Source organism: Urocitellus parryii, chromosome 6 (genome assembly GCF_045843805.1).
Source record: "Urocitellus parryii isolate mUroPar1 chromosome 6, mUroPar1.hap1, whole genome shotgun sequence".
Classification (NCBI taxonomy): Eukaryota; Metazoa; Chordata; class Mammalia; order Rodentia; family Sciuridae; genus Urocitellus; species Urocitellus parryii.
In genome coordinates, this window is record NC_135536.1 from 35,802,912 (window position 1) to 35,823,695 (window position 20,784).

At 37.8% G+C, this 20,784-nt stretch overlaps 1 protein-coding gene across 1 annotated transcript in view; it reads right to left on the reverse strand.

The window, feature by feature from the left end:
* Nucleotides 1-15,451, reverse strand: part of Dad1 (defender against cell death 1) — a 19,057-nt gene extending 3,606 nt beyond the window's left edge. The window contains exons 1-2 of the mRNA XM_026406116.2: nucleotides 15,145-15,451; nucleotides 6,037-6,211 (exon numbers count right to left, since the gene is read on the reverse strand). Coding sequence (XP_026261901.1) covers nucleotides 6,081-6,211; nucleotides 15,145-15,355 — 342 coding nt within the window. The 5' untranslated portion in view covers nucleotides 15,356-15,451 and the 3' untranslated portion in view covers nucleotides 6,037-6,080. The remainder of the gene's footprint in view (nucleotides 1-6,036; nucleotides 6,212-15,144) is intronic.
* Nucleotides 15,452-20,784: the final 5,333 nt, after the last annotated feature.

Genomic DNA, 20,784 nt, shown 5'->3' on the forward strand with positions numbered 1-20,784 from the left:
TATATAAGGCCTTATATAGAAAGTGTGCATTTTGTTGTGAACTTTAACATTTCACATTCTGTGAACAGATGGTGGAAATCTGGAAATAAGAATAAAAGCAACAACTGAAGGAAAAACAAAAGCAAAGCCCAACTTACGATCCACAAAAACAGCACTATCCTCCTCAAACACAACAGGGATCATCACAAATTATATAATGGAAGGTTAGTTGCTCGAAGAGGCTTTGATTACTAGTCAGGCCACACACCTGTGTAAATAGGGAAACCAAGGCACAGAGACAAGCTTATGTCCCTTCAACTAATTAACCATACAAAATCCACAGTGCAGGTCTTCCACCTTGTCATCACAACTGCTTCCCACTGCACAGCCTCTTTTATCAATATTTCCTTGACTGTTTTCTTCCATAGCACTTCCAAACACTCACTGAACAAGCATACACTAGGACTGTTAGTCCTGTGCTAAACCCTGAGGTCCCTACTCTCAGAAAACTTGAGAATCCAGTGGGAGAGAAACAGGAATGTGAAGGAACAGTTTTATAACAATGTGATAATGCAGCCTTAGAGGTATTCGAAGTGGACATGAGAGCCCAGAGGATCCTATACAACAGACAAAGAAGGGATGTCCTAGTATGGGATTCATCCACTCCAAGGGAGGAGAAAGTAAGGCAGGCAGTTAGGACACCAATGCAATTCATAAACACAAATCTACTTGATATTCTCCCCCTCCCCACTTTGGTAGTCTATGGACCAAATACAAAATAGAGTTCAGTCACCAAATACAAAGCCATCAATTAGTGTTCTTTTAGTAATAAAAAAAGAAGATTGAAGGTTTTAAAAATAAAAGGTAATTTAATCTCACCTTCCAACCAGGGGGAAATGTGTTGGAAAAAAGGCAATATTGTGCCTACCTCAGAAGATTTTCTACAAATTCAGGATAATACCCTCTTGGAGAACTTATTTGGTGACTGGACCTAATTCAATATAAGGTAGAAATGTCAAAGACAAAATAAAAATAGATCCCGCATCAAAAAAATTTAAAGATTATTATCAGTGGGAGCTCATTGTTGAAAGCAATAAAAGGTCTAGAATGAACCAAAAAGGAAGCTCTTGAACTTACAAGAAAAGAAAACAAGGTAAAATCTGAGGATCTATGTGCACCTGTTTTTTTCTGTGTAATAAAACCCTTGGGCCATTCAAAGATTCTGGGCCCTTTTGTTCCTAGCTCAACAGTGCCCACTTCTGGTCAGGCTATAAAGCAACCCCCAACCCAACATTTAAACCCACTTGGACCTCTGCTGCCCTCCTATGACTGGAAAAGGAACTGGGTTTTACCACAGAGGATCAGTGGTTTCTTCCCCCAAACTCTACTTTTTGTAGTACAATTCTCAACAAAGGAAATGTACAATTCACTAGGTGGCAGCAGAGCTTAAAGAATAATATTTAGATTCCCTTCCAGAGGTAATTCTCTAGGTTACCATAGTTTGATGAATTCAAAAAGCCAACACAATTAATTGCATGTTTGTAAACAGTACTGTCAGCTTAAATGTTCTGCCTAACCCCACAATCTCCTTGCTCTAGCTCAGATTAAACACTACAGATGTTTAAGGACTGGAAGGAGAATGTCTCCATTAAAAAAAAAAGAAAGCAATGGGGCTGAGGTTGTGGCTCAGCGGTAGAGTGCTTGCCTAGCACATGGAAGGCCCTCCCTGGGTTCCATCCTCAGCACCACATAAAATAAATAAAAGTATTTAAAAAAAAAAAGGCAACATTTTATAAATTTTAGCCAAAGCATTTGGCATACAATCTTCCCAGGAGGTGAGCACATTTCAGCTCAGGTTTGTCCCTCTTCACTGAGTTCACCTTTGCCTTTGACCCAAGGCCCACATCAATATGAACTTTAATCTTCCAAATGTGACCAAATGTAGCTATGTCCCTCTTTGCCTCATTTTCTTCAGAAACCTGAGATGATATTTTTTTGAAAAGAACTTCAAAGAAACATGGAAAAACAAAATAGGAAATAATTATGGGAAGCACATAAATTTAATACTCAAATCTAATGAGTCTATCATGCAGTTATTAAAATTTACTGCCATCTTAGTGCCAATAACTGATCGTTTCAGGTGTTCATGGATTCTTGGGGCTCAGAAGCATACTAGAAACATTTTTACTTTAATATTCTCATTTTTATGATAATCTAAAAAATACTGAGTCTAATCATAACCACCTAGATAGCTACCCCATAATCAGTATTACTAACAGATAGAGCAAATTCTATCACTGGGTTTCTCAAACTGCTATCTTTAGACATGTTTTCAGGAGAGCACGAAGTCTCTGGAAAAGGTTTTATTTATTTACTTATTTTAATATTTATTTTTCAGTTTTTGGTGGACACAACATCTTTATTTTATTTTTATGTGGTGCTGAGGATTGAATCCAGCACCCTGTGCATACCAGGCGAACGTGCTACAGCTTGAGCCACATCCCCAGCCTGAGGAAAAGGTTTTATTAATATGCATTATATTAGTCCTGGTTGACCAGAACTGCCATGAAGTTCAAGTCTTACAGGACAGGGAAGGAACTAGGACTAGAGAGGGACTCAAAGACAATATCAGCTGACTCTACAATGTTTAATCTGTTCAAAATCTGTCAATTCCAGGTAGTAGATATAGGAGTGCTTGTTATATTATCCATATTTTTCTACCTTTTCAAAATCATCAAAATAAAATTAAAGAAAGAAAAGTCACAAGGTGAGGACAGTGATAAATCATCTGGGCTACCTTTTTTTTTAATTATTTTTTTAAATTTATATATGACAACAGAATGCATTACAATTCTTATTACACTGGGCTACCTTTTTAAGCCTACTTGTTTAACTCTGCAATTGACAAATACCATAATATAAGGTAAACAACTCTGGGCGAGTAAAAATAGGGCACAAAAATCATTGTTTTTTGAAGCAGGACTGTATTATCACACTTAACGACTATAGACTATAACAGACTCTCTAAATCTCAGTTCCTGATCTGTGAATGCAAATAAGCCTACCCTTATGAAAATGAGATACAGAACAAGCACTTGAAGCATGGCACACAGTGAGCACTCAGTATCTCTTTACTTTCCTACTTTCCCTAGATCATATTTATTTTTTAGCTCAGGGCCACTTTCTTTTGATCTGACTTTTCTAACATAGCTGCTGGTTTTAAATGTCACCTTCAAATTCATGCAAGATCAGTTACACTATAGATGTTTATTTTTTTCATACCCAACTATCATTTGGAAAATATGGAGAATGTTCAATCTGTTTTATTTTACCTTCTAAGTTGGTATAAATGTTGAGAACTCACTTTGGAAACTATTTTTAATGTGTTTTGGTATACTGTACATATATCTGAGTTAAAACCACATAAAAGGGCAAATAAATGTATATTTAAAACATTGAGAGGAGGACAGAGTAGGTAGTATATGTCAAGTCAAAGATCTCTGTGGAAAATGCTTTTGGCAATCCCCAGAGAAGAGAATTTTTCTATGAACATACTACTTTCTATAGAATGATTTAACACTGCAATCTGGGACTGGAAGATTTTGCTGTACCTTGGGCCCATAACTCCCAGATGAACAGGTAGGTCTAAAGTTGTTAACATGGTTTGCACCACACAGTTTCTCCTAAGCCTGCATTTTTATTTTTGTCTGTTTCTGTCATAATTTTGAAATAGTAAGTTCTCTTACAGCAGAGTCCTCCTCCAATCATAATAGTCCTAGAAAATAATTTTCCATGATTTGGTATCTCCCTGAGCATAAAGAATATCCTTGAAATGTTTGTTCTGTCACCTTCCTAAGTATATATCATGACTCATCTAGGAAAAAAAGAACTTTAGATATCCAGAGTAAGGCAACCAGAAGACTTATGGCCTTCCCAACAGTCTATCAGAGAGCCCAAGAATTACTTGAAATATATACAAGCATAAGAAGGTCAAGGCTAGAGACTGCACTTCCTAGCTGCACTCCAGGTTGTACACTGGTAACAGATAACTGGTGAGAGCTATTATCCACTGGTCACACAACTCATCTGCTGTTCCTGCTCCAGACGGCACAGTAACTCCCTACTCAGTCTCTCACAGCACTCTGCTCAAAACTCTGGTAAGACTCCAACCATGTTGTATTTCAACTGTTATGTTTACATGTCTCCTCCTCCACTAGATTATTCACTTTTGAGGGCAGAAGCCACAGATTACTTCTCTTTATATTCCTAGTAACAAGGCACTGACTGGCAAATAGGGAGGGAAAAAGGGAGGGGCAGGTAGAAGTAGGACAAACTCAAGTCTTAATCAGGTCTCCAATGAGTGAAACTCTTAGGATAGTAGAATAAAGTGGTTCTCAAATTTTTTTGAATGGAATAAACTATCTCTGCCAATTTAGCACTATCAAAAATGAAATCTTAAACAAACTGTAACATAACTATTTTTGAGGAAATTTCAAAGGAAAGGATTTTTGTAACATTATTAGTAACTCATTAATTCATGCCAGAAAATAAAGTATAGTCACTGTCATTGCATGCACTTTACACATGTTTGCTCTAACTCTTATATTAGATTTCCCCTGACTAGTACAAAAATTGTAGCTTTCCAAGTTGTGATAAAGAGGTTGATCCTGGAATGTTTTTCCCCCAAATCGGTAATATTTCCTAAGGTTCTCTTTTCTTTATCAACTGGTAACAGCAGCATTAAATTTTGTAGAGTATGAGGCTGGGGTTATGGCTCAGTGGTAGAGCGCTTGCCTCACACATGCAAGGCCCTGGGTTCGATCCTCAACACCACATAAAAATAAATAAATAAAATAAAGTTATTGGGTCCAACTATAAAAAAATAAATGTTAAAAAAAATTGTACAGTAAAGGCAAAGAGTGTATGCATTCATCAGTAAGCTGCATGAACACTGGGCCAAGAGTACCAATGGACAAAGGCACTTCTCCACAACCAGGTTATGTGGCTGGGGAAGGCTACTGGATTGTTCTGAACCTCTGTTTTCTCATATATAAAGTCAATATACAATTTGGAAAACATCCATGAACTTATTAACCTTTAGAGTTTTGATTGGCAGGGAAGGAGAGGCCAAAGAGAATTTTTTTTTTTTTTTTTTTTTTTTTTGGTGATGCTGGGGATTGAACCCAGGGCCAACTGAGCTACATCCCCAGCCCCAGAGAGAGCTTTTTGATTTCTATCAATCAACACAGTTCTACTTACACTCCAGTTTTCTATCAGAATTCTATATATGAGCTTGTCTGGGTGGGGCAAGAGAGCTTCATGCTAAACCAAGGAAAATGGTAAATGAACTAAATGGCATCACACAAGTCTTTTCCTAAGTTAATCCAATTTCCCCTTTAATTTCAGCTTAGGACACACATTAGCAAAGGGCTACAGTCATTCATTCAGCCTACAACATATGGCTTCAAGTATAAGTGCCATACTGGATATTATGAGAACAACAGCCCAGACTTTTAAGTCATTTGAGATGCAAATCAGAAAAAAATTTAAGAGCCAATCCAGCCATGCACAGTGGCACATGCCTGTAATCCCAGAAACTCAGGAGGCTGAGGCAGGAGGATGCTAAATTTGAGGCTAGAATGGGCAATTTAGTAAGATCCTGTCTCAAAAGGGCTGGAGGTTGCAGCTCAGTGGCAGAGCACCCCTAGTTTAATCCTCAATACCAAAAAAAAAAAAAAAAAATCCAAAGGCAAAATCTATAATTTGTGTTTCTTAAAAAATGAGCTATTTTCATAGTTATTGGTGTAGAAATTAATAAATTAACTATAGGCAACACTTATCTTCTGTTATCTTAAGGATATATAAAATAATGAGACAATGACCCAGAGCAATAGCAGTGAAAGATCCATATTAATGCATACTTTAAAGACCACCTCAAAATTCTGTAAACCTCTCAGCAGCAATACAGGAACCCTGATAATTATGATCAAACCAGACCCATCTAATTTCTCTTCCCAAAATCTACATGACAGGACAAGGACTATGATTATCACTTACATTACTTCAGTCTCCTTCTCCTCAATTAAGTAACTGGGAAATATTCAGCCCACAAAGTTCATGACAACAAGGTGCAGGATAGTGCTGGCAAAGAGAAAATCAGCAAAGGCTCGCTCTGGGGAGATGCCTTGGAAATCTGCTTTGTTCTGTGGGTTGATCTGTATTCTCAGGCACACTGCAAAAGAAGAACACAAAAATAATTATTTAGAAGTTCAAAACAAATATGACTACTAATGAACACACATATATCCTATGATGCAACAATTCCAGATATTAATGTATTTTCACATGAAAAGGCACCTACAAGGATACCCATGATAGCCTCCAATAGGAAACAATCTCTGTGTCAATCAACAGTAAAAATGATAAATTGTAGCATATGCTAACAATACAGCAATGAAAACGAGCTTCTGCTACACACAATACAGATAAAATACACAAGTATCAGATATAAAAAGTACATGCTATCTGATTTATACATACATATCAGATGGCTTTATATATATAAAACTTAAAACTCTGCAAAACAAATCAGGATTGTAGTTCTTTCATGAGAGAAAGGTGGCTGGGCAGATGCAAGGAGCCTTCTTAGGTACTGGAAATGTTCTATTATTTTTAATCTGTTATCTATTATTATTAGATTGGCAAATTTTAAAACTTATCAAGTTGTACACTTAAGCTTCATAATCTTTTTTTTTTTTTTTTAGTACTGGAGATTAAACTCAAGGGCATTCAACCACTGAGCCACATCCCCAGCCATTTGTTCTTGATTTAGAGACAGGGTCCCACTGAGTTGCTTAGTGCTTCACTTTTGCTGAGGCTGGCTTTAAACTTTCAATCCTCCTGCCGCAGCCTCCAGAGGTGCAGGGATTACAGACCTGGGCCACTATGCCTGACAAAGCTTCACAATCTTAACTGTTTGATAAAAGAAAGTTAAAGGAGCCAGGCATGGTGGTGCACACCTGTAATCTCAACAGCTCACCAGTTCAAGGCCAGCCCCAGCAATTTAGCAAGTCCCTAAGCAACTAAGCAAGACCTTGTCTCAAAATAAAAAATAAAAAGAACTGGGGATGTGGCTCAGTGGTTAAGCACCCCTGAGTTCAATCCCCAGTCCTCCCCACAAAAAGGAAAAAAAGTTAAAGGAAAAAAAAATCTATTCTCAAAGTTACATTAAAAAACACAAGTTTATTGAGGAAAAAAAAATATTACCAAAAAACTCTAAGAATTTATCTCTTAATTTAAAGGCTTCTAATTATATCTAGACAGGGATGTAGCTGAGGTAGTAACAAAAGAGCTGGGTGAACAACAAAACAAAGTTATAGGCCTGGGGATACAGCTCAGTTGGTAGAATACTTGCCTCGTAAGCACTTTTTAAAAGTACAAATTATTTTCTAACAAAATATATGTATAATATACAGGAGATATATATATTATAAATATAACTGCTCATTCATGAGACCTACCTCCTAGTTATAGATAAACTACTTTTAGATAGCTTCTTATTTGTCTCAAAAAAAGGTAGGAGACCTAAGCTATATAACTCTTAACAAAGAATTCGACGTTGCCACATTTATATACCCTTGAAGATTCTAACATAGCACATTAGCAACTATCACAACTGATTTAAAAAAAAAAGAAAAAAGAAAACTCCAGGACTGCACTTTTCCAAAATACCTTTATGCCTGTGATAAATTATTACGCTGCTTAAGAAAATTCAAATTTGCTTTAGGCTAGCATCCATTCCATCACTAAGAAAAAACAAAGACCTGAAATCTAATCCAAAGGCCAGAAAACTATTAGGCTAGTTCTCCTGACTCCAGGACCATAGCAACAGTTTTCATTATGTTTAAAAATGTAAACATAGCCAGGCATGTGGTACACACCTGTAATCCCAGTGGTGGGGGAGGCTGAAGCAGGAGGATCTCGAATTCAAAGCCAGCCTCAGCAATGGTGAGGCACTAAGCAGCTCAGTGAGACCCTGTCTCTAAATAAAATACAAGATCGAGCTGGGGATGTGGCTCAGTGGTCAAGTACCCCTGAGTTCAATCCCCGGCACCCCCCAATCCCCCCAAAATGTAAACACTATGAAACTGCCACTGATCTTTTCAGGCACCCAAGCTCTTCAAAAATACGAAGGATACTAACTGAATCAAAAGCAACCAATTAAAATCCTGCTGTGAAAAGTACAGATTTATTCATTCATTTGGGAGAACAAATGGAAATATCCATTAATATTTACGATGTTTTACCTTTGACTAAGAAAACATTCTAACAGCATGTTTGTAAGTTGAAGAAAAAAATGAAAACAGTGCAAATGCCATTCAGGGGATTAAATTATACTATGAACAGACAATGAAATCACATGCAATTATTCAAAAGAATAAGGCAAATTTTCTATACATTGAAGTAAAGCTATACACTTTCATTAAGTAGGAAAAAACAGAATTACTCCATTCCATATTTCTCTTTTTAAAAATATTTTATTTATATGATAAAGTTATCGTTGGTTTTAGTTGGAATCTAGAAAATATCCAGAGAAATAAATACTAAACTATTAACAGTTGGTTATTAGTGTTTGGGGAATTTTGTGGGGACAAAGAAAAAACTCCTGGTGAAAGCTTATCTGCTTAAAATTTAAAATTGATGTTATCCTTATCATTGTAACCCAAGTTATTTCAATGACAACATAAGAATCAGAATTCCACAAGGATGGAAAGAAACTCAGAGGTCATAAAAAACAAGCACTCCATGAGGTGGGAGGAGGTGGGTATGCTGAGGAGGCTGCAAGAATCACCTGGGAAGTTTTCCAAAGTATACTTACCATTTACAGAATCTGGTAAGCCACCCCCCGGGGAAGATTACAAACCTTCCAGAGCCTGTGTTACCAATAAAGGTGTCACATCCCTCAGATGCACTGGGAACAAAAAAAGTAAAGAATCTTGCCTGCTCAAAAAGCTCTTCCAGAAACAAGCCTTCAGCGTCTCCCTGAGCACTTCCAAAGATGGAAATTTACTACCTCCTGAGGCAGCCTGTTTCATTTTAGCAGTTCTAATTTAATCTGCCTCTCTAAATGTTCATTCATTCAGCAAAATATTTACTGAGCATTCTCTACGAGTCATGCATTATTACAGGTGCTGGGAATATGGCATAGAAAAAGACAGAAAAAGAAAAAGAATCTGGCTCCCAAGGAACTTATATGTCTATGGAGAGAAACATAAAACAACTATTGTAAGTAAACAAACAAGGAAATATCAAATAGCAATATGTGATATAAAGAAAATAAAACAATAATAAAGAGTGACTGGGAAGCTATTTTTTACTCAGTGGCCTCAGAAAGCCTCTTTAAGAAAGTGCTACTTAATACCAGTATCTGAAAGACAAAGAATCAACCATATAAAGATCTGGGGACAGAACATTCTAGATAGTTAAAAAAATAAAAAAACCTAACCAAACAGTAGTGATCAGCAGAAGACAAATCCTATAAGATTTTTTAAATCTCAGAAAAGAGTCTGGATTTAGTTCTAAGTGCAATAGGACAGTATTTCAGGGGTTTGAGTAGCTGAGTAATATAAATGATTACACTTTTATTCTTCTGAGTCAGGGTCTCGCTGAGTTGCTCAGGTTGGCCTTGAACTTTCAAATTCTCCTGCCTCAGCCTCCCTCAGTCACTCCCTCAGGCATGCACCACTAAGCCTGGCTGATAATTTTTTTTAATTGGACAATATTAGAGAATGTTTGAATGAGAATGATCCAGTAGACAGAGAAAAATTAATGATGCAGAATGGAGGGATAATTGCAGAAGCTGAATTCCTCAGAGACATGAGAAGACTAGATTCCCTGCATGAGTCAAGGAGCTGGCTGCTGACAGGAAAGGGACACATCTGCTTAAAAGTTAAAATCATCCACCACCCATGGGAAGTAAGTCAGAGTGTATGGGAACAGCAGCAGGTGGGCTGTTATGATTCAATAGAAAGTAAAAGGATTCCTGACTACTTTTATTGTTTTAGTTAAAAAAAAAAAAAACTAAGATCATCAACTGAGAATAAGAAAAAGAGGAAAAAGAGAAAAAATTCAAAGAGCATATATTGGCAAAGTAAACATTAGCAAAGCATTATTACAGGAGCACTGGGCAGGGTTTGGTGCCAACCATGTTCCCACTCTCACAAAAAATTCCCATCAGCACCATATTTATAGTTACTTTTTTGCATCTCCCACTATTGTAAACTCTTTTAGAGTAGAGACCATGTTCCTGTGCTTCACCTTAGCAGAGAAACTAGCACATAATTGTTCAGTATTCCTTAAATTATTATATACAAGTTCACAACTTAACATATACAGTATTAAGCACTGAGGATGAAGAGATGAAAGATGGTCCCTACCCTCAAAGGCTCACCTTTCAGAGGGAAAATAGGCACAACAGTAAATACAGTACCATCTATCTCCCTCCCTTCCCTCCCTCCTTCCCTCCCTCCTCCTCCTCCTCCTCCTTTTCTCCCCCTCCCTCCTCTCCTACTCCTCCTCCAGCTTCTCCTCCCTCCCCCACCCTCTCTTCCCTCTGCACAAACACAAAGAATGAAGCAGGAATACAGAAGATTTCAATCTGCAGGAAGAGTCAGGAATGGGTTCCAAAGGAAAGACCGTCTACAAAGCAAAGGAATATTAAGATAGTCAAAGAAAAGTAAAATAATAGCTTCAGATATCATGAGTATTGAGGGAATTACCTGTCAATAATGATGGAGCATAAGGTACAAAGGAGTCAGAGGCAAGAAATGAAGCTGGAGATACGGATAATGCCAGAACATGAAAGAACCTGTGTAGTTTTTTGTTTTGTTTTGTTTTTTTAATTTTTTTTTTGAGAAAAGAGACAAATATGGAGAGTAGCCCATCAGGTCTGCAAGTCAAATCAAGCCTGCAAATACAGCAGAAGAGACTCCAGAGGCTCGAAGGCCAGTAAGGCGAATTACAGTGGCCTAGATAAGAGATATGAAAAACCTGAGGCACTGAGGATGAAGAGGTAGCAATGGACATGAAGATGTTTAGAAACAGAATAATCAGTCACAAATATGGCAAAGTTCCAATCTCCTAGACGGCAGTTATGAGAGATAATAGGATCCACAAATTGGGTGGTCAACACCAAAAGAAATGCTGCACCTCAGTCCACTCAGCCTAATAGTTCCCTCCGACCCATGCTGGATAGTCTCCCTGCCTTTCAAATTCTATTTCTTTCGAAAATGTAAACTAAGAGTAACAAAAGTATTTCCAATGAAAAGCCAAAATTGTTTCAAAGGTTAGAAAGAGAATGGACCAAAGTTGAAAAGTGATTTAGAAACTGATTTCAGGGACTGGGAATGTAGCTCAATAGGTGAAGCACTTGCCCAGCATGCACAGGCCCTAGGTTCAATCCCAGCAGAGGGCCCCCCACATCCCCATTTCAAGACCCTAAGATTTATTTTAAGAACACTCTTATTGATTTCAAGACCTAAGAGTAAAACCTGACTTCAACACCTAAGACTTATTTTAAGAATAGTCTTACTGTTTTACACATGTCCACCCTAAATAGCACTTTAAATAAACAGAGATTTCAGTTAGGCAGAAAAGAAACTAAAAGGGCTTCCAATACTGGAATGTTACTCTAAAAAGGGATATATGTCCTCCTTTAGCAATATTTTAACCATAAGATAAACAGCTGCTGAGGATGTTTGAAATCCATCTGGAAGAAGAAATATATTCTGAGGTTCTTTTAAAGCCTACTATACATATACTCATATGTGTTTAAAGCCTACTATACCATACATATACTCGTATATGTGTATATACATTCATATATACACACACACAAATATGTGTAACATATTTATAAATTACCATCCCCCTACACCTAGCTCCTTCCTGAAACCATGTCTAAGTCTCCTGATCATGAGATGAGGGAACACACCAGACCATCTCATACCACTGGACCCAGATAATAGGTTTTTATTTTGTTTTGTTTTAATATCACAGCATTCTAAAATTGGCTTAAAATGCACTGATCAATTTTTCCATATAGCATATGCTAAATTAACCCATGCAGAGAGAACAGAATAAAGTGCCAAAAAAGAAATTAGGGGAACAGATTAAAGAACTTCACCCTCCAATTCATTCTACATACTTAACTCCAATTTTAAGTCTCTACTACAGTTCTCAGATGCTCTTCCTTATCCACATATGGTACAAATTCTTGGGCCTGGATCTCAAAGCTTCAGTATCTAGCATCATCTAATCCTTCACCATAATCTCCTACAATACCCTTTCTCTAGCCATACTGGCAACCTCCATTCTCCTACACACACCACACACATACACACATAAAAGTTAGAAAGCCCGCAAACAGATACAAGTTTTCCTTTCCCAAAAATGAAGAAAGGATATGCATCAAAATTTAAAATTTCTAATTAAAACTAGTTTTCAAATAATGACCTGGGCTAGCAAAGGAGGTAGGATTTAGTAAACTCAATGATGTCAAAAGCAATGCAAATGATACCTTTCTATGGCAACAATGAATTGTCATGAATCTTTTTTCTGAAGCCACTCTTATTTCTCTGTCCCTATTACCTGTTATCTCACAGATTTGGAACCTCGACCCCGCCCCACTCCCATATCAGCCTTAAGACTAATATGTCTCTTCACTAAGCATTCTCCTCAATAACAAGCCATCTAGTTCCCATTAGAGGACAGTGTGCCAACACAATTTTAGCCTCAACAAGCTCAAAAATGGGTCTTGGTGTAAGTAGAAGTCATCTGCTCAAAAAACTTTTGATTTTTAACACACTAACCTATCAATAGTCCATGTCCACTCTTCACCAAATCACTCTTTTCCATGTGGCCCTGAAAAGTCATCCTTAACCCTAGAGTCTTACAAAGTCATCTTTTAAAAAATATGCTTTAGGGATTTGCCTCAGGAAGACAAAAATCACAAAACCAAACTAATCAAGAGGTTTCACCTCTAGATTGGATAATAAAATTCTTATATTTAGTATTGAGTTCACAGAGAAAAGAAGGCTAGGATGCTGCCACAGGTCTTGGTCCTCAAAACTCAAAAATGGTAACTAAATGTCTAATCAACCAGCTAATTCTGCAATTCCAGACCCAGACCCAGACCCAGTTAGCACACAAGTCCTTACACCAATTTTTAAGTTCTGAGAAGTAAAAATATCTCTGGTGTGTCTTAATTAGCACATTTTAATTAATACATTTTACAGATCTAAAACTTTAAGCAGGCCACGGTCCTAAATCATCTCCAAATGATTCTAACACTGTCTTTTGTCTGTGGCCCAACCAGATTGTAAATGCTTTGAAAATAAGAAACATACCGCTCTATTCCCCTTCTCGGACTATTTCCAAAAGACCTAAAAAGAGCATACTACAGGGATACATTAATGTTCATAGCAGCACAATTCACAATAGCTAGACTGTGGAACCAACCTAGATGCCCTTCAATAGATGAATGGATTAAAAAAAAAAAGTGGCATATTACTCAGCACTAAAAAATAACAAAATCATGGAATTTGCAGGGAAATGGATAGCATCAGAGCAGATTATGCTAAGTGAAATCTGCCAATCCCTAAAAAACAAATGCCGAATGTCTTCTTTGATATAAGGGGGGCAACTCAAAACAGAGCAGGGAGGAAGGGCATGAGAAGATTACCATCAAACAGGGACGAAAGGCGGGAGGGAATGGGAGAGGGGGAATTGCACGGAAGAGGGAAGGAGACCCGCATTGTTATACAAAAATACATATAAGAGGATGTGAGGGGAAGGGGAAAAAAATGAGAGAGAGACGATGAGCTATGGTAGATAGGGTAGAGGAAGGGGAGGGGAGGGAGGGGGGATAGGAAGGGGATAGGAAGGGCAGCAGAATACAACAGACACTATATGGCAGTATGTATAAACGTGGCTGTATAATCAATGTGATCCTGCAATCTGTACATATGGGAATAATAAGAATTCATACCCCATTTGAAACAAATGTATGATATATGTCAAGATCAATGTAATGTTTTGAGCAACTAATAAATTTCTGATGTTAAAAAAAAATAAAAATTAAATTAAAAAATAAATAAAAGATTAAAAAAAAAAAGAAATATACCGCTAATGAATCCCCAAAGCATTTACCATAAAACTGAGTATTCAACTCAAAATTCAATTGATAGCCTGCCTAATGATCACACTGAAAAGTAAACAATTCTGGTATGTTTTCAAAGTTAAGTAGTAGTCAAAACCAGTTTCTGGAATAGCCCATGTAGTGGCCACTTATAAACTGGACTGGCTAACACTCCTGGGCCAAGCCTGTTCTCAGTTTTCACTGCATCTGGTTGGGCAAGAAAGGTCAAATTTCGGTAAAAATTTATGGAGGCAGTTCTCATTAAATATGGCAGTTCAGCCAGGCATGGTGGGCCAGGCCTGTAATCCCAATGGCTCAGGAGGCTGAGGCGTGGTGGGCTGGGGATGTGGCTCTGTGGTTAAGCACCCAGGTTTCAATCCTGGTACCAAAAAAGAGGAAGGGGGCATTTTAAATGCTGGGAATTTTAAAAGAAAACTAAAACATAATTATGTGAATAAAAATCGAGTTCAGGATAATGAAAAGTAGGACAGCTTCATCCACGAGAAATAAGTGGGAACAGATAAAAGCTAAAATCAAATAAGAACGGGATCAACAAGCAAAGCACCCATATTTATCTTCATCACACTTTAACTTAAAATTTTCCCCAGAGATCACTAATGATTAGGCCTACATGAGAGAACTCAGGGTTGGATTTTTCATTTAAAAGTCTACCAAATTGAAAGTTATGTTAAAGTTAAGTGAAAGTTGGAATTGGATTTTTCCCTGGACCAATATGAAGTGCAGGGATCACAGGTGGAGCAGCGACATGAAGTTGTCTTCAGATATTAAATTCCAGCTCCTAAACGGCTGTTTAGTATTGGAAGACTGACAGACAACCTCTCTGGGCCTCAATTTCCCCACTTACAAGAAGAGTACTGTTCAGACTCTTCCAAAACTTTACAGGGCGGTGGTCTGCCATAAAATAGCGAGAACAGAACTGCTACTGTTGTGATTACTTATAGAATTACCCGCTAGGATGAAGCTCCCCACACAAGAGATGAAGCCCGAGAGGAAAGAGTTGAAGGGGAAAGTCCCCACGAGGAGACAGTAACCGAACTGCAGAGCTCCGGTCAGCAGTATATACAGAAGATAAGCGTCCAGCAACTTCAGCCGCTGCGGAGTGGAGCTCAAGTACTCTTCTAAGAACCGCGAGATGACCGACACTACTGACGCGGACATGACTACCACGCTGGGATCTCCGGGCCGCTCGACCCAAACTCCTGGAGAATCCGACGTCCACAACCAAGGCAGCGTTTGCGCGCGCGCAGTGCGGCGGCCCAGCTCCGCACCGCCCCCAGGAGCCAATTTGCGCAAGCGTACAAGCAGGGCGAGGAGAGAGACAACTAATGCGCAGACGCAAACTGCATCCACACAGGGCGAACTACGGCCAGAAATAGTGAACGCGTCTGCGCACAGGATACGTCAATGGGCTGGAGACGTGTCCTCTTTTTATTCTATTTCCGCCGTCCGTTTGGTGACGCCCATTGTTGCTCTGGCAACAAGATATTGTGGGAGGAAGACGGGGAGAGGTTTAGCAGCGCACTGTGTTGCTAACCCAGCGTTCCGGCTCTCTTGGGTCCTCCCGAGTCCTCAAAAACTAAATGTTTCAATCTACTTAGAGGCAATCTTTGACGCTCTCGGGGTTCGGTACCAGTCAAGCCTTAATTCTATTAAGGACTCTGCCAATACCTATCACAAATCATTAGAGCAGGTCAAGTTCCTCCGTAATGAGAACTACCGCGGTTAATCCTTGTGCACGCACCAGTGTAGAACTGCTTGGGGGCGAAGGGGGCTTGACTTCTACAGCATCATAAACCGAAACTCCGGGTCTGGCCCTGTAACCAAAACCTGCAGATTCATTCACTCAACATTCATGGGGCGCCTCGCCTCCTAGCTTGGTGCTAAATTGTAGAGACTTTCAAGTGAATCAGATAATACAATCGCTTCTTTAAAAGAGGCATTATGAGAATGGTCGCTTATCATGCATAGGTCATGTCTTCAAGAGCTCTCCGCCCCCATGCCAGGGTCTAGAATCTGGTGTGATATCCCAGGGTGTTAACACTGAAAGGCCCGCAAGTGCATGTCTAGTTCAACTCTGCCCTCCAACTCATTTTGCAGAGGATTCTGAAATGAAGGTTTGAGAGTTTGTATCTTAACAAAACGATATTAACTATTTTTAGCGTTTTAACTTTTAAAATATCCAGGTCCTGCCTTTTGACTTTCGTTGTCCTTATAATCTCAAATTCATCTGACCTAAACCTACTTTGCCTTTGCCTTTCAACTCCAAGCCTTCTGGCACATAACCAGGAACTTTATTTCAGCTTCTAAAACTCTGAGCTGTCCTAGGTACAGGAGCAAAATTTCTAAAACAGCAAGTGAACAACAACTTTTCTTCATTTTGACTTTTATTTGCGTTTAGACTGAAAATTCATCAGCATCAACAAATATATTGATTTTCAGTGATAAACAAAGGCTTGCTTAAGTTCTTGAAAAAAAGAGAAATGTCCTTAGGAAGTTTTTCAGTTTATTTGAAGAGGTTTTTACTGTCATATGAACTAAATTCAGCCTAAGCCCTTTTATATTGCTCTGAAAAAAAGAGTCGATAACGAAACTGGTTCCTATTCAACATAATATGGTAGAAAATGTCAGTTTCTCTGACAGTTGAGCCTTTCTCCCTGCCTCATCAGCAAGTAGAAGAGTAGAATTCAACTTCAGACTTTACAGGCTGGGCAGATGCTTTTTAATTATTCAGGAGTGAACTTCTCAAGGGGTTTCCATTCCATCCGCCAGGCTCCTTCCAGCACACTTCCTTATGTTTTCCTGCCTTTGATCCTTGTCAACCATCATTATTAACATCTTCATGGGAACTCCCACAGGAGGAAAGCAGAAGAGATGAAAAACATCAAATTCACTTACTGAATGCATCCCTTTCTGAGAACTGCAAAGTTCCACTAATATAATTAACTAAAACTTTTCTGGAGTATTTAAAACAAGATAAGATCTTATTCCTTGTTCAGCTTATGATTCTATTTAACTGATATATCAATAGAAAGTTGCTAATACTGGTGTTGGTTTTAGTTAGTATAAATTAGAACATCTACATAGATATATATAAATCAATCTCTCCTTCTCTCTCTCTCTCTCTCTCTCTCTCTCTCTCTCTCTCTATATATATATATATATATATATATATATATATATATATATATAAAACTTTATGTACACAGTAATGGAGTAAGATTGCAATCTCTTGAGTCATACAAACCTAGATTTGAACTTCAATTCTAAGATTTACTAGTTATCTAGCCCAACAGGTGAGTCTGACAGTTTCATTTTCCTTTTCTATAAAATGAAAATAACAATATCTAAGTCACTGGAATGTTGTATGGATTAAATGAGATCATGCTAAGCATTAACCACTTAGCATTAGTGGTTGACACACAACAAATATTCAATAAATGTTCAATACATATTTACTCTTATCATTTACATATATACATGTATTTACATATATATTATTAGTTCTGAAAATCAACTATGTCTACTTCCCCTATTTCTCTGAATAATTAAAAGTTGGCCACACTCCAAAGTCCCAGTATTCTAGGCACACACAAGATGGCACTAGAAGGATTGCAACCCAGACAATTCTAAAAGGCCAAATCATATTTATAAGCTGAAGCATAAGTCAGAGTAGACCTTAGAGGTTTTATTACAGAAACAATTAACATCATAAAACAATGGGAGAGTAGAGAGGCAAAAAGGCTCCCCCCCCCATGGGTAAAGTTCATGGTTCTACATCCTGTCACTCTATAATGAGAAAGTACATTCCTTACTAAAAGAAACACAAATCCTTCAAAATTTGAGTAGAAAAGGATTATTTTTTTAAAAAATCTCTGTAAGAGTCTCTTTTCCAATTCTTATTTTTTTGTATTTTCTCTTTTGCTTTAAGAGTTCCTATTGCTTCTTTCTACTGTGATTTCTTGTTAACAGTCCATCTTTTAAACTATGGCCCTAGTTTGATAAAAACCCCTCTTTTCCTTGTTTTCTAATAGAACAGATAAAATAAGTTATTATGTTCAAAAGGAAAATTTTTTAAGGGGAATAAAATTGCAGACAGCACAAAGTCAAATTTCTAAAGTATCAGGTTTCTGATCCAAGTCCTAGTCAAGCAGCAGATATCTTCAATGAACCCATATTCCTTCAGGTTTCCAGTCCCTGAGGGAGTGGAACAACTTGCAGGCTATTGTGTCTGATTTCCCACCCTCCCAGCTCTTTGAAATTCCCATAATAGCCTCAATCTTGTTCCCTCCCTAGTACCCAGAAGAGAGTCTACCATATTTTCCTTTACAAGGGCATTATTAACTCTTGGTTAGTAAGAGTTATTGTACTCCCTGCAATGGGGAGCTGAAATCATCAGTGCCCAAGCAACACTGCACTGTCCAGTAGAATTTTCTGTCCTTGGGTTGTTCAATATAGCGGCAACTAGACATACGTGGCTTTTGAGCACCTGAAACATGGGGCTAATGTGACTAAGGAAATTTTGATTTTTATTAATTTAAAACTTAGTAGCTACATGTGGCTATCTTTGGACACAGTAACTTTAGAACTGTTTCACTGAGTATCTACATTTAGTCTAAGAATCACACCTTGTTCATAGTTCATTCAAAAGGAAGTGACGCCCATTTGCAAATAAACAAAAAAAAAAAATCATCTGTTCCTGCAAGGCCAGAGCTTTTGGTTTATCAGCTCCACTTTCTTTTGGAATGTTTATATTCCAAACATAAAAGAAACAGAAAAAAAGAGAATTTGTCAAATTAATTTCCTTTCATAAAGGCCACATTAATGGGTTGGGGTTATAGCTCAGTTGGTAGAATGCTTGCCTTGTATGCACAAAGCCATGAGTTCAAACCCCAGCATTCCCCCCAAAACAGTCACATTTGTATGTTATTATTACTATTTTGGTACTGGGAATTGAACCCAGAGGCACTTTACCACTGAGCTTCATACCCAGTCCATTTTAATTTTTATTATTTTTATTTCCATCTGTCTTTATTGATTGATTGATTTTATTTTGGCACTTAAAATTGAATCCAGGGGTGCTTTACCACTAAGCTACATACTCAGACCTTTTTTATTTTTTATTTTGAATCAGAGTCTCACCAAGTTGCTTGAGGGCCTTGCTAAATTTCTGGAGCTGGCCTTGAACTTTGGATTCTCCTCCTCAGTTTCCTGAGTCACTGGGATGACAGGTATGCACCACCATGTCTGGCCATATTAATACTTTAATCATATAAAGTCACACATGTTGGAGTTAGAATAAAAATTATTCTTTCACATTTGTATATGATATGTCTTGTCTGGAAGGCAAGAAGAAAAAAGTCACCTTACATTTTCTCCTGAGAAGCTTTTCTAGAATAGGCACTGAGAGTCTTTCCACTTTGTAACATTTTAGCAGATCCAGCCTAATCCTGAGTTATCCCAGCTCTGGAGATACCTTAAGGGATCTAATAACATTAATTACAAAAGGCATCTTCCATACATTCAAATTTCCTGCTTCCAAAAAAGCTGATTTGGCATACATGGAAACAAAATACAAATGCTTTTCTGCACTACCTCCTGAGGTAGGGTCTAGAGAGTTTTAATACCAGTTTTGCCCAATCATCTGTACTTTAAAAAAATCTTACATCTTATAGATTCTCAGAAAAGTGGAACATTTTGCTATCCTGTGTTAGAATTTCCTACATGGCCCAATTAAATTACAGCTTCCAAAGTCCTTGGCACCTGGCACATTGTTTTATAAGTAATTGTTTATATGTCTCTGCTTCCTCACTAGACGCCCCCCCCCCCCAGACACACTGGGGTTTGAACCTAGGGGCCCTCTACCACTGAGTTACATCCCCAGACTTTTTTTTTTTTTTTTTGACAGATTCTTCCTAGTTTGCCAAAGCTGGCCTCACATTTGAGAGTCTCTAAAGTAACTGGAATTACAACTCACCTGACCCAGTCTCACCCAGCCTCACTAGACTTTTCATACCCAGCCTCACTAGACTGTAAGTACTAACACCTGATCTGTTATACATATGTTTTATCCTGTAAGTACTAACACCTGATCTGTTATACATATGTTTTAGCTACTGGGAGCAAAACAGAGAATCAGACAACTTAATCTCCAATTGAGGGAAACAGATAATAAATGAGTTAAAAATATGCAAGATAATTTCAGATAGTAATAAGTAATATTAAGAAAATAGCATGATGGAACTCTTTTAGACCCTTTGGTCAACAGAGGCCTCAGAAGAGGGAAAGTTTGAGCTGAGCTCTGAATACAAAATTGCCAGTTCTACAAAACCAATAATAATATTGGGTGGCAGCATATGGAAAACCAATGTGTACCAGTGAATTATTTCTTTCCTTTTAATTTCCTTAATTGGTTAATTTATTTCCTTTTGATACTTGCATTCATAATCCCCACCATAATGCTTGGCCTTGAATAATAGAAACATTTTTAGCACAAGTAAGAATACTAAATGTTTATTTGAATTATCTTAGTTAATTCTCACAAGGCACAAGCTTGAAGAAGAAATTAAGAGATACAAAATAACTTGCCC